General features: G+C 33.7%; 3 protein-coding genes across 8 annotated transcripts in view; 2 read left to right on the forward strand and 1 right to left on the reverse strand.

The window, feature by feature from the left end:
* The first annotated feature begins 364 nt into the window (after positions 1-364).
* On the forward strand, positions 365-2,320 carry LOC148212642 (arogenate dehydratase 3-like). Its single transcript, XM_088121269.1, has one exon. The coding sequence runs from the start codon at positions 579-581 to the stop codon at positions 1,857-1,859; it is 1,281 nt and encodes a 426-aa protein (XP_087977395.1). The 5' UTR covers positions 365-578; the 3' UTR covers positions 1,860-2,320.
* A 4,586-nt stretch (positions 2,321-6,906) lies between these two features.
* On the forward strand, positions 6,907-9,005 carry LOC111011014 (uncharacterized). Of its 6 annotated transcripts, none has more exons than XR_015789237.1 (3): positions 6,907-7,851; positions 7,959-8,078; positions 8,274-9,005. XR_015789237.1 is itself a non-coding variant. In XM_022284622.2 (2 exons), exons 1-2 carry the CDS (start codon positions 7,003-7,005, stop codon positions 8,278-8,280), a joined length of 1,083 nt encoding a protein of 360 aa, XP_022140314.2. In that variant the 5' UTR covers positions 6,908-7,002; the 3' UTR covers positions 8,281-9,005. The 6 variants fall into 6 exon arrangements, 2 of the variants coding, with proteins under 2 accessions (XP_022140314.2, XP_022140313.2); XR_015789235.1 differs by having other exon boundaries at positions 6,908-8,078; positions 8,274-8,371; positions 8,916-9,005; XR_015789236.1 differs by having other exon boundaries at positions 6,908-7,851; positions 7,959-8,095.
* Positions 9,006-11,153: 2,148 nt separating this feature from the next.
* Positions 11,154-13,492, reverse strand: part of LOC148212643 (DNA glycosylase/AP lyase ROS1-like) — a 16,213-nt gene continuing 13,874 nt past the window's right edge. The window contains 1 exon segment of the mRNA XM_088120900.1: positions 11,154-11,562. Within this exon segment, the coding sequence (XP_087977026.1) occupies positions 11,402-11,562 (161 nt within the window). The 3' untranslated portion in view covers positions 11,154-11,401.

The raw sequence follows: 13,492 nt of genomic DNA on the forward strand, positions 1-13,492 counted from the left end.
CTTATTTTCTTCTCATCTACCACATGAACATATATCAACTAAAAAACATCATTTATCGTGAATTAGATGTAAAATTATTTTGTGATATCCGAAGAAACAATAAATTATACAGACTAAATTAAAACTCTGTAATTACGGCAATAAAATTGGAATTAAAAACCGCATGAGTTGATTTTTTTGAGCACAACAGATATGGGGTAGTAATTTGTACTTTCAATCTCACAAGTACGAGTATATACCAATTTTACCTCATGTGGGCCACATGGGTCAAATTGGTAATTGAATATTTGTAACATTTAAATTAATCTATATTTAAATTTAATAAATCGAGAGAAAGAGAGAGAGGGTAGGTGTGAGACTGACCAAAGCACCAATAATAACCCAAGAAATAGCCATTTTCCGCAGAAATAGCGTCTCGTTTCTTCCATGGTGGGCAGGCGCAGCCCCACCAACGTGAATCGCACTGCTAATTTGTTCTGTTCTGATATAAAAACCCAACCCTCCTTTCTTTTGCTCTCTCAGCTTGAGGTTCCCTTTTCCAAGTGAACACCAAGCTCACCATTCTTCTTCCATTAACGATGCACGCTCTTAGCCCTTCTTCTCCGGCGCCGATTTTCCACTCCTCCCTCCGCCGCCGTTCCTTCACCCGCCTCCTGCCGCTCCACTCTCTCGCCGTCCAATGTGCCTATCGACCTGAATCCTTCAGCGTCCAAAACGGCGTTTCCCTTACCCGAGCCGATTGGCAGAGCTCCTGCGCCATTCTCGCCAGCAACGTCGAGTCTCAGCAGCAATCTGCCGGCGGAGGTGGCGCCGGCCACGTAGCGGCGGTCAATGGCCATAAGACTAATGTTGAGAGCCTTAATCTGGTTCCGATTGCGAATATTGTCGATTCATTCAATCTAACCAAGCCGCAACCTAAGCCGCTTAGCATTACGGACTTCTCTCCGGCTCCTATGCACGGCGCCAAGCTTCGTGTGGCGTACCAAGGCGTTCCTGGAGCGTACTCTGAAGCTGCCGCCGGTAAGGCGTATCCTAACTGCGAGGCTATTCCTTGCGACCAATTCGAGGTGGCTTTTCAAGCGGTGGAGTTGTGGATCGCCGATCGAGCGGTTCTTCCGGTTGAAAACTCTCTCGGCGGTTCGATCCATAGAAATTACGATCTCCTGCTCCGCCATCGGCTGCACATCGTCGGCGAGGTTCAATTTCCGGTCCACCACTGCCTCTTGGCCCTTCCAGGAGTCCGAAAGGAATATCTGAACCGAGTAATTTCGCACCCCCAAGCCCTGGCACAATGCGAGCTCACCTTGACGAAATTAGGCCTCAACGTCACTCGCGAGGCCGTCGACGATACCGCCGGCGCGGCGGAGTACATCGCGGCGAACAATCTTCTAGATACAGCGGCGATTGCGAGCGCACGCGCCGCCGAACTGTACGGCCTTCAGGTCCTAGCGGACGGAATCCAAGACGATTCAAGCAACGTTACCCGATTCGTCATGCTAGCCCGAGATCCGATCATTCCCCGAACAGATCGGCCGTTCAAGACCAGCATCGTGTTCGCTCACGACAAAGGAACTTCAGCTCTATTCAAGGTATTGTCCGCTTTCGCCTTCCGAAACATCAGTCTGACGAAGATCGAATCCAGGCCGCACAGAAACTGCCCCATCCGACTCGTCGACGACACCAACGTCGGGACGGCGAAGCACTTCGAGTACATGTTCTACGTTGATTTCGAGGCGTCCATGGCGGAAACTAGGGCACAAAACGCACTAGCAGAAGTCCAAGAGTTCACATCTTTCCTGAGAGTTTTGGGTAGCTATCCAATGGACATGACTCCTTGGTCCCCCTCCGGTGCCCATTAGTAAAATCATATTCCATCAGTTATAATCTGGTTAATCAAATTTCGATTTTCAAGCTTGCACATAGAAGAACTGCCGGGGAGATGAAAATCCCCAAAATCAACCTACTGTTTTGTTTTCCGTTTTTTTTTTTCTTCTTTTTCCGTTTTCGATGTGAGAAATCTCAGAGATGGTAAAAACGACGTCATTCGTCATGGTGGTGGTTGGTAAGGGGTAGTGGCGTGGCGACGGCGGTGGAAGGCAGGTCGGGAAATTGTAAAAAAGTAATATATATAATATATATTATTCTATCTAAGTCTTGGCCTTTTTTTGTTTGGCCAAAAGTTTGCCGAAATCCTCCCCCACTTGTTTCGGATTTATTATTTTCGAAGTCAATAGTGTTTATTTTATTTGTCTAAATAATATTTTTTTAGTAATGTCTGAATTAATCATTGAATATGAAATAATATTAGTTTTTTACTTTATCTAGTATTTTTTATTCTACTGTTCTCTCTTTCCTCATATTAAATACATTGGTCAGACGCAGTATTTATTCACTGCTCATAATAAAAACTATTTGATTGTCAATTTATTATTAAAAATTATTTTAACAACTGTCTTTTTTTTGCTGATAATTATTTTAACAACTGTCATCTAAAAGCCAACAGCTTAAGATAAAATGACTGGACTATTTCGAAAAAACATGTTGATCTTATAACAATAACACTTGTCAAAAAGAAAAAAAGAAAAACAATAACAAAAAATGACAAAACAAAAACAATTTGGACAGGGCACCCTTAAATAACAATTTTCATGTTTTTTTTTCCGGTTAATTAATGTGTATGGTGAATGATTAAAATTTCGACGAAAATAAATGTAAAAATGGTTTGATTCTCTAAGTTTTGATAAATAAAGACTCCCATATAATCTCTTGAATTTCGAAAATTTTACAAACACCCAAATGAAAAGATAAAAATAGGAGGGGATATTATTTAATTTTAAAAATAATAAATGAGTTTGAGCTTGCATTCAATATAGGCAAATAAAATGGAATTATTCAATCGTTAGTAGAGAGAGAAAATGAAAGGGTGTGGGTTGGTGGGGTAGGTGAGAGAGAGGGGTAGGTGTGTGACGTGCACGTGACTTTGGTAAACTGTGTGGTAGGTGAAGAGGTAACGTGGCGATTGTTGAGTCATCAACTAAACGACGACGTAGCCCCCACTAGTTTCTACTAAGTAATAACCAATACCCATTTGTCGGCAGTTCCTTTTTATTATTATTATTTTTTAAATTATGTTTAATTTCTTGGTATTTTTTAAATATCACGATATAAAAATATATATAAATATTTCTCACTCTCGATTTTCTTGCTAAACTTTAAAAAACAAAAACAAAAACTTAATTTTTTTAAAAAATTTCATTTGAGTTAAATTATGAAAGTTTAGTTGATAGGAAGGCAATTGAGTATATATAATTGAAAATAGCGATGGTAAGCTTAATTTATAAAAATAATGTGGTTATCAAAATGAAATTTTCGTCATATAAAATTAAAATGTCAAGATTAAATCAGACAAACATCTAGTTTGTTACTTTTTTACCTGTTCTTTTTTTTTAGTCCAGCATATGGGATGTCTTAACCATTCGAGCGATGTTCGGTTTGACTATTTTTTTACCTATTTGATACAAATTTAAAGTTTGGAGACATATTATAATGTGTTCTTTTTGGTCAATTTTAGAGATTTATTGTTTTGAACTAATCCAATTTAAGGTTAAATTTTAATTTAACCTTTGTTAAATGATACAGTACCTAAACTTTTAGGTTTATATTTATTTAGTATACAAATTAATTTTCCAATTATGCTTTTACGCATCATTTTATTTATAATAATTTATTGTTGAAACGAGGTATTTACATGACATAATATATTTTTAAATATGACATAAAATCTAAGATTAACAAAAATGTTAGAATAACATAAAACACACCAAAAGAAAAACTTATACCAATTTGAAAAAAACAAATATTTATAAAAGATAAATATAAATTTATGCAAGCAACCAGCATTAGCTTAGTTCAGCGATATCAACATCTAATTTCAACTATGAGAGTGTGAGTTCAAATCTTCTACTATTTTGTTATACTAAAAAACATTTATGCAATCAAATTGGATTATAAACTTATTTGGATTGAGTTGATTTGAAGTTATTCTACCTCTCAAAACCAACTATTTTAATTTTCTAAACCATATAAATAAACATTGACTTGGAGATCTTGATTAAATGGCTAGAAAATATATAAATAAATGTTTAAGATATTATCATTTATCTTTTTTTTTTGTTATACAATACTTCGAATAGCTGTTTGAAAGGTTGAACTATTCAAGAATCTCCGAATCTACGCTTATTTTCAACTCGTGACATGAATTATCCAAACCAACCCAATCCAAATATTTGATGGTTGAGTTGGGTTGGATTTATTCATTAATAAGTGTTATTTAGGTTAAATAAATTTACAACTAATTGGGTCTAAAAAGTACATGAACTCAACCCATTTACACCTCTAAATGCTACATTTAATTTTTCAAAGATATAAATTTTTAAATGAATTTTGTTTAAAGTTCAATGGTGCACCATTTAAAAGTTATCAATATATCAAATTATTAGTTAACTTAGCGTGATAATTGATAAGGTACTTATATCTTTAATGTTATAGTCCAATCCCCTAGCTCAGCATGGCTTGTTATGGGGTGATCGAATAAGTCGGAGTGGGCCTTCTTGAATTTAGGGCCCAATAATAACGGCTTCTAAATGACACCATTATTATGGGTCTTCGTTTAAACATGGGCCAGGCCCATTTTCTTTTTTCTTGTTTTAATTAAAATTACAAAACTAAAACACACTATTAAAAGAAGAAAAATAAAAATAAAAGACAACATTAAATATAAGTTTAAAAGCACATTATTCCTTATTCTATGTTTAGCTTATTTTATTATTCTTTATATTGATGTTATCGTTCAATACGTCGTAGTCAACAATAAAATAATTTCAAATTAGAAATAAATAAAAGCGTACATATTTTTTATATTGATATATGTGAGTTCAAGTTCAACTAATCTCATGAGACCATTGTCTGATCCTATTACATAGGTTAGATATAATATTTTTTAGTAGAATAAATTGGGGAGGGAGGTTTCAACCTCCGACTTTAAATAAACTAGTAGGTGTCCATTTTTAAAAGAGATTTCTAAAATCCGACTTTGTTTTTAAATATAATAGATGAGAGTGAAAATTCGAATTTACGATATTTTTATTGGAGATAAATGTTGTACCAAGTCTATTATTCTGTTACACGTTCCTTGTCTCAATATACGGAAAACTAAAAGCAAAGCCAGCGAACATTTGAATAAATTTACCTTTTAAATAAATAACTATATTTTATAATCAATTCTCGACAATGATGGGAGATTGATTTAAAGAATACTTGCATAAAACATGAATAATGTATTATGATGATAGATGATTTTTTTATTTATTTAATATTTAATATGGATACTTTTGCCGTGGATAAGATAAGAATGACCAAAGTCACCCCGAGTCGCATCTTGGCTCCGATTTATTTTTCAAATTCGAATTCCATATTTACCTATACAATTAATGAAATATTTTTGAAAACAAATAACAAACAAAACACTTGAAGACATTTAAAAATATAATAAAAAGTTTTTTGCGAATTACCTCAACTCATTCGTCCACTCAAATGACAATTGCGACATATGTGTTAGGAGATGTCTTGAATTCAACACATTTTTTACAAGCTTTTTATTATAAATTTAATTTTTACGCCAAAATGAGTATAGTTTAGTGATAATTGACATATATCTCAAAATAATAAATTGTGAGTTCGATCCCCTCTTTTTATTTAAAAAACTAACTAAGCGAGACAATGCAAAAACAATTTGGTAAAGTATTTTTGATGTTTCCAACAACTATTTCAATTTTTAAAAACAGCAACATATAATATTATTTTAAAATTGTATTATTTTATGTAGTTGTTAATATTTGATTAATAAAATGATATACGATATTGCAAAATTTCCTCATAGGAGTTTCGAATTATCTAAATTAGGAAAATGGACGGAGATAAAATGAGTTGAGAGCAATTGTATTAATTTTGAAAAACGAGTATTTTTATGTAACACGTGTCTACGTGTTGAGGTAAAACGGAATAGAGAAAATACACATTTTAAGTGGGCCCGGCGCCATTGGTTGCTTACGTGACAGGCGTTTGATTTATCCACCCACGCACTTTTTTTTCTTTTCTTTTTTTGAAAAAAATACTTATCCACTTGCACTCGAACAATCAATGAAAATTTAGCATTATGATTAAGACAAATTATTGAAAGAGACCGCCATAATGTGTTTGATAACTTTATAACGTTAGATACATACGAGAGGAATCGTAAAAAATATTTCGAATAGTAATTAAATGCATAAATCAATCATATTTTCGCCGAGTGACTTCTACAATTTATGGATAATTAGTCTACAAATTGTTGGTCTAACTCTTATAATACATATCTCTTATTTGTTTTTTTTTTAATATCATATTTTGACGCTCCGTTTAATTCTTCTGCTTCCCCTCATAATCTTTTGGTTTCTTTTTGAAAGCTCTATTTACTGATTAACATTTAATCCTATTTGTTGCAAGTACGACTTTCGACAACATATTTAAGGAATTAATTTTATTTTACATTAGTTTTATGTTGTGATTTACGTTTTACATATACTTTCAAATTATAGGTTAAGTTTTGAAAAAACAATCATAATTTATATATATTAATTTCAAGCTCTCAATGAACTCAATTTTTAAGGATTCTGAATTTTAAATTTGTAATTTAATTTAAAATAACTAATAATTAAACGAGAAACTAATTTTGAAAAATATGAAGACAAATAACAGAACTTTGATCAAGGATTGAGGTCTTATTATATAAAGAAAACTATTTTTTGATAAACGACTTAGAAAAAGAAAAACTTTTTTAGTTTAAAAAAGAGGTATATATTCGAAGGCATGCTCGGCTTGGCTTCCCACGCTTACCATTGGCTTCTCTTCCTCTCTCTAAAAACTTTTTAGGTTCTTTTGTAATCTTCACGAAGCTCTGTAATCATGCTCTTCGAAGAAGGAGAAGAAGCGGCCGATCGAAACCTGTATCCTTGCGAAACTCCAAGCATGGATTCAAATCTGCTCTGTAAACGTTCGAATCAGGTAGGCCATACTCGCCTCGGTTATTGTATTCCTCGTGAATGTTCTAAAGCTCAAATGTGCCTTCAAAAGATTCTGCATATAATTTCGTCTGTTCCTCGCCAAGAATCATGCGCGGATTCTCAAATTGGAAAATTAGAGTTCGATGGAAATGTAAGCGGTGATGCTGGAGGGTTCTGTCCCGATTTCAATCCGAGAGTCGGCGCGTCTGCGGAGGAAGAAGACCAAGAATCGGTGGCTCTCGTGGAGAATGAAGGAGGCGGCGGGAACGGTTTGGTAGACGTCGTGTCTGTTGGTGGTTCAGTGACGGAGAAATGCTTGGACGGCGACGGTGAGAACGCGAAATTCTCTGAATCTCCTGCGACTGCGACTGAAACTGACAAATACGAAGTCGAAGAACACATGGAGAAAACTCTAGAACATTCTAACATCGCCGAATTTCACATTCAAAGAGGCGATGACAGAATCGGCAGATTCGATGAAAACGAAAGCGAAAAGACAGCCGAAGAAGAAGGTAAAAAGGAAAAGCTCACGGGGAGTTCCGATGGTGGAAGCGACGATGGCATAGTCGAAACGGCGCCGTTTAGAGGAGCGAAATGGAAGAGCGGCGGCGATTGTCTAGGTTTGCTGATCGAAGCGGCGAGACTGATACTGGGAGACTTCGGCGAGAACGAGTTCGAGACAGAGTCAACTCACGAGGGCCACGAGTCAAACAGCGAGTTAGATGCCAAAGAACCGAGTCAACTCGAGCAGGTAATTTCAGAGTCGCATTCTTCAAGCGGATCAAAGAGGAAGCTCGAAGGAAATTGGATGGTAATGAATTTAGTAAGAGATATTGACGACAGGTCGCCATTAGTCAGGTCAAAGCGAGGAAGAAGCCAGGTCTTACCGTGTCGTTACAAGGACTCAGTTCTTGAGCCATGGCGATCTCAGTCATTGCCGAGCAAGGTCAAGGTCTCGAGGAGACAACGTAGATCGAGGTACCGCACGTAGATCGGTAAACATTGAAAATCTTTTACATCTTGATTGTTACAGCAACATAAAGAAAACGATTAGCAACAAATAATTTGCTATTTAACCAGAACCCACCAACTAATTAGAAAGTAAAGCTTTAATCAGCAAAGTGTTTTTTTTTGTTTGGTGTTTTTCTGAAATTGGTTCTGAAAATGTGGCAGAAGCTGAAACCGCAGAGGACACGAGAAGACTGAGAGAGAATCCACCATTAATGGCGACTGTACAGAGTAAGGTTAGAGCGCAGAGCTGATTACAGAAGGTGGGTTTGGTTTTACTTTTAATAAAGTCATTCTCAATTTTCCATATATATATATTTGTTTCCTTTTCGTCTCATTTTGGGAAGAAGATGGAGATAATGATGAGTGGTAGCGTTTTAAAAAGCCAAAGTTGCCTTCCTTCATGCTCTTCAATTCCTAGGAAAAATAAAGAGTTAACTAATATCTTTCGCTAAGGTCAAAGTGGCTTCATAAAATTTTAATCCTTAACATAGAACATGGAACAACTGTTAACCTTTTAATGAATAAGCTAGCTCAGAATCGTGAAGCCAAGCTGGAAAAGAATTTCAAGTATCGAGCATTCCTTGGTAGTTAGTACCAATATATATATATTTTTTCTTTTAATACGTAGTCACGAGTTTTAGGGAGATGGTGTTTTATGTTTTGTGCTGTGTTCTACACGTGTGTTTGCTTGAATTTATAAATTTGTTCATCCTATAGACAATACAAATCTATGTTTTATGGTTTAGTGTTGGAACATTTATGTATCTTCGTCTACTTTGTATTTGTATTTGTATGTTTCTGTAGATCACCAATCAAATGGTGTAATATATGGATATGCACATAGCTCAACTAATTATGGTATGTATCATCAATTCAAGAAGAGGTTCCTACCAAGGAAGTTTGAAGTTTAAATTTGACTAAAAAGATAAATAGGGTTGAAAATAAGTGTTATTGTGGAAAGAAGAGATTAAGAAATGGAATTGAAGAGTTGGTGGAGTGGAGATACATGGGGTGGGCGGTGTCCCCGTGGTTTTGCCCGTTTGTCTGTTTTCGCGGAATTCCGAAGGTGGAAGCTGGTGGGTTGGGTACATCATCCAATCACTACCCTATCTCAGTTTTCCAACTGTCGGTTTAAAATTCCATTTTCATCATTAATTTCCCTTCTCTTTTTCTTTTAATATTAATTTAGGTTAAAATACCATTTTTTTCTAAGTAAATTTACTCTTTGAACTTTCACATCAGTGTTGGGCTTAGTTTTGTGCTAGACTTAATTTTGTTGAAATTAATTTTAAGAAATTTTTACTTCGTTTTCCTTGTAAAAATTTTAAGAAATTTTAAGAAGAATATATATTAAGGTAAATTCGCTTGTGTGCAAGTAAGTGATTTTTTTTTTTTTTTTTTTGGGATAAAGTAAATTGCGGTTTGTATTATGATGAATAAATAAATAAAATGAAAACTCCAAATCTTTATGCGGCTGAAAGCTGTGTACCTCTCTTGTCTCTACTGACACATGACTTTATCTGCCCTTGCCCTGGTGTGACTTGTGCGGTACCACTACCAGAAATATGGAGAAACTCAATTGTAAAAGAAAGTACATCCTTTTCAAATAATATTTTGTTTTTACTTTTTTTTTATATCAACAATTTACTTTTGGATTTAATGTTCATTTATTGGTTAAATTACAAAATTACACTTTAGACCAAGTTTGAATTTGGTGGCTATAGTTTTTAAAAGTTCCAATTTAGTTCTCATGGACAAAGTTTCAATTTAGTTATCATGATTTGGACTTAGTTTCTATTTAATCATAGGGTTTGACTTTAGTTTCAAAAGTTTTGATTTGATCTTTGTGGTTTAATCAAATTTCACAAATACTTTATCATATTGATAACTTTATTTTTAAATTTATAATTTTTATTTTGTTAACTATGTTAGTTGAGTATATTTAAGGTTTAGAGCTTGGTAAGAAAAATAATATATTTTTCGGGTGGATAAAATACAATTTAGGGATAAGTTCTAAGCGTAATAGATTAAATTGAAATGTTTAAGACCACAGGGATAAAAGACCAAAGAGAAGATAAAGTCGAAATTATGAAGATTGAATTGAAACTTTTATCACCGGCATACTAATTTTATAATTTAACCTTGTTGATTTGTTTGAATGGTAATATTTAAAAACCAATATAAAGTTAACAAGTGCTGTTTAACCTTTGAACTTTGGTATTGATTTGGACAAATATTTTGTTTTAATAAATAAATATTATAAAGCAAATTTTTTCCAATGGAATAATAGTGGAATTAGTCTTAAAACATGTTTAAAAAACACAAAATGTCTTTAAAACAATAGTTTTTAGATTTTGTTTAAAAGAAAACTATTGAAAATTAATCAAATAAATTATTATCTTATATTGAAAAAGACACGATAACAAAGATTCTTAGAAGTTCCTATCATAGACAAATTGACACAAAATTCAATGTTATATCAGCATACTTGTTTGTTTGTATATCTAAGAGAAATTTTAATTATCAATTGACATGGAAAAATAAATTAAACAAATAATTCACTTTTCAGGAAAGAAAAAATGGAAAAAGTGAAAAGAAAAATTAACCGAATTACTACAAATTTCAAATAGATATTATTCAAAATTGTCATCCTCAATAGATATTATTGGTTAAAGACGGTCATTCTCAATAGGAAAAAAATCTAAAAAATAATAATAAGAGATAATTATAAAATACAATTTTCTTTTACAAAAAAAAAAAATAAATGACCAATTTATAATAAATAATTAATTTACCATAGCTCAAATTTAGGACAGTTCCATAAATATATTACACACTAAAATATTGCAACTTTATCTTTAATAAATAATTGTTCTGAATTTCTTGGAGGTATTTGAATGTAAAAGCAGCTGTTATTTAAATATATATAATAAATTATCAAAATAACCTCCGAACAATGACGAGTCCCTCCACCTTCAAATTTATCAGGCCTTCTTCTATTATCTTAGATATACTTTATTATTCATGGTTAAGAATGGGACGTATTTAATAATATCTTTTATATAATGTCCATTGTTGAAACTATATCTTAAAAAAAAAGGTTTTAAATTCTTACATATCCATAATAAATGACTTATTTCCACTAATCCTCTTTGCATTTGAATATAAAATAATTTAACTATTAATATTTAAAAAAAAAATACAAAGAATAACAAAATAGGAACCCGCCAACGAAACAATGGCAGGCCCAGATCCTCAACCTTGGAATTCGGAGAAGATCATCTTCAAAATCATTGCGGTGAGTTCGAGTTTGATGCATCTGGTTTTTGCTTCTGATCTTCGTTTTTGTTTGCCCTTGCTTTTACTGATGCGTGGGTTGGCTTGTGCAACCTCTCCATCAGTCGTTTTGGGGTTCGCGTTCTTCGATCAAATCCTCTCACACAAATGAATCCTACAAAAACACATAAATCCAGCACCCAATACATAAAACAGATAATTAACAAACAAACAAGATTTCTGCTGCTAGATATCTGGTTTTGAAAAACACGTCAAATTCTGAATCTCCACTAACAGAACTGCCATTTGATCTGAGAATAATGGGAGGAATGCTTTAGCTCCGGTGATTTTTATGACAGTAAAAGAATGTTTTGGTCACGGTTATAATGAGCACAAGTTAGTGTTGATTCTGTTTGGATTATAAGAACTTGTATTTGTATAATCTATATTAGCTGATGAGTTTTGTATAAAAAGTAGGTTTCATTCGCCTGGAATTGGTAAATCCATATACCAAATCCTCCAAAGAGTATTTTCAATACACTTTGTTACTGCACTATGTTTATAATTAGGTCTGTTCCTCGTTGTCATGGGTTTTGTTTCTCTGTTTTTCTTCTTCTTTTTTTTCTTGTTATTTTTATTGGTAGTGAGTTGTTCACTTGATATTATATTTAATTGACTAAATCAACCGAAAGGTGCAGAGAATTTTCTTGTGACAAGTGTCAAGTCTGTTTTGGGAGTTTCGATTCTTCGAAAACTCAACTTTGAAAGATCAAGACTCACAAAACATTCTCCTGGATGTTATAATAAGATTTTATCTAATACTATCATATTAGTTAAGTTGCATTTTCTTCTTTTTTGGGTTCAACATGGTATGCTGGTTTTTTCACTATTATGTGGGGCCTTTGGCATAAGAGGAATAGTAAGATTGTTAGAAGGGTTGAGAGGTCTTAGAAGAAGTTTGTCTCGGGCGTTGGTCTCAAAGGATTTTTGTAATTATATTTTTGGCTATATTCTTATAGGTTGGGGCCCTTTTTGGTATAGTTAGTCCAAGTTCTGATTTGGCTTTTATTTTTTTTTGGATTTTTTTTAATGCCTTTTTGTATTCTTTTATTTTTCTGTATGAAAATTTGGTTTTCTATAAATACAAAATGTTCATCTTTGAAAAACCGTGTTAAAGTTCTTTAAGATGATCTTTTGCTACTAACTACTATTATTAGAAGTGTCTGCAAATATCCCTTTCAAATTACTTACCTAGTATGATATGTTAGTATGATATGTTCAAATTGGGAGGCATTTATAACTCCCCTTGAGCTTTAGAGGGTTTGTTATTTATTTTCACTCCTTTTGGAGTTTGTATAACAATCATTTTCATTAATCAATTTATCTTGTTAAAAAAAAAAAGTGTCTGCAATATATGCGTTAAAATTACAATGGTTTTTTCCTTTAAACAAGAAAGAAAACTTTCATTTGTGGATTGGAGCTAAGTTACTTCATACCTTTCTGGAAGCAGTACTGAATATCCTCCTTCAGGACCTACTGGTTTAGGTAAATATCTAATGCGTTCTCCGACCGGAGAAGTTATTTTTGGAGGAGAGACTATGCGTTTTTGGGATCTGCGTGCTCCCTGGTTAGAACCACTAAGGGGTCCTAATGGTTTGGACTTGAGTAGGCTGAAAAAAGACATACAACCTTGGCAAGAACGACGTTCCGCGGAATATATGACCCATGCTCCTTTAGGTTCTTTAAATTCCGTGGGTGGCGTAGCTACCGAAATTAATGCAGTCAATTATGTCTCTCCTAGAAGTTGGTTAGCTACCTCTCATTTTGTTCTAGGATTCTTCCTATTCGTAGGTCATTTATGGCATGCAGGAAGGGCTCGTGCAGCTGCCGCAGGATTTGAAAAAGGAATTGATCGTGATTTTGAACCTGTTCTTTTCATGACTCCTCTTAACTGAGACAGGAATCCAATGCTTGAAGTCAAAATCAATTTGATTCCACCATACATATCAGGTTGGACGGATCGGGTTATATTTTTTAAGTTTTCCTTTTTCCTTTCTTTTCAACTCATTTCTATCTAATCTTTTTTTCGGTTTTGGCTCGGCTAG

Source organism: Momordica charantia (genome assembly GCF_013281855.1).
Source record: "Momordica charantia cultivar OHB3-1 chromosome 2 unlocalized genomic scaffold, Mcharantia_2.0 BLBB01000002.1, whole genome shotgun sequence".
Lineage (NCBI taxonomy): Eukaryota > Viridiplantae > Streptophyta > Magnoliopsida > Cucurbitales > Cucurbitaceae > Momordica > Momordica charantia.

Coding starts and splice junctions, on each gene's coding strand:
- LOC148212642 (XM_088121269.1), top strand. CDS start 579: ATGCACGCTCTTAGCCCTTCTTCTCCGGCGCCGATTTTCCACTCCTCC.
- LOC111011014 (XM_022284621.2), top strand. CDS start 7,003: ATGCTCTTCGAAGAAGGAGAAGAAGCGGCCGATCGAAACCTGTATCCT.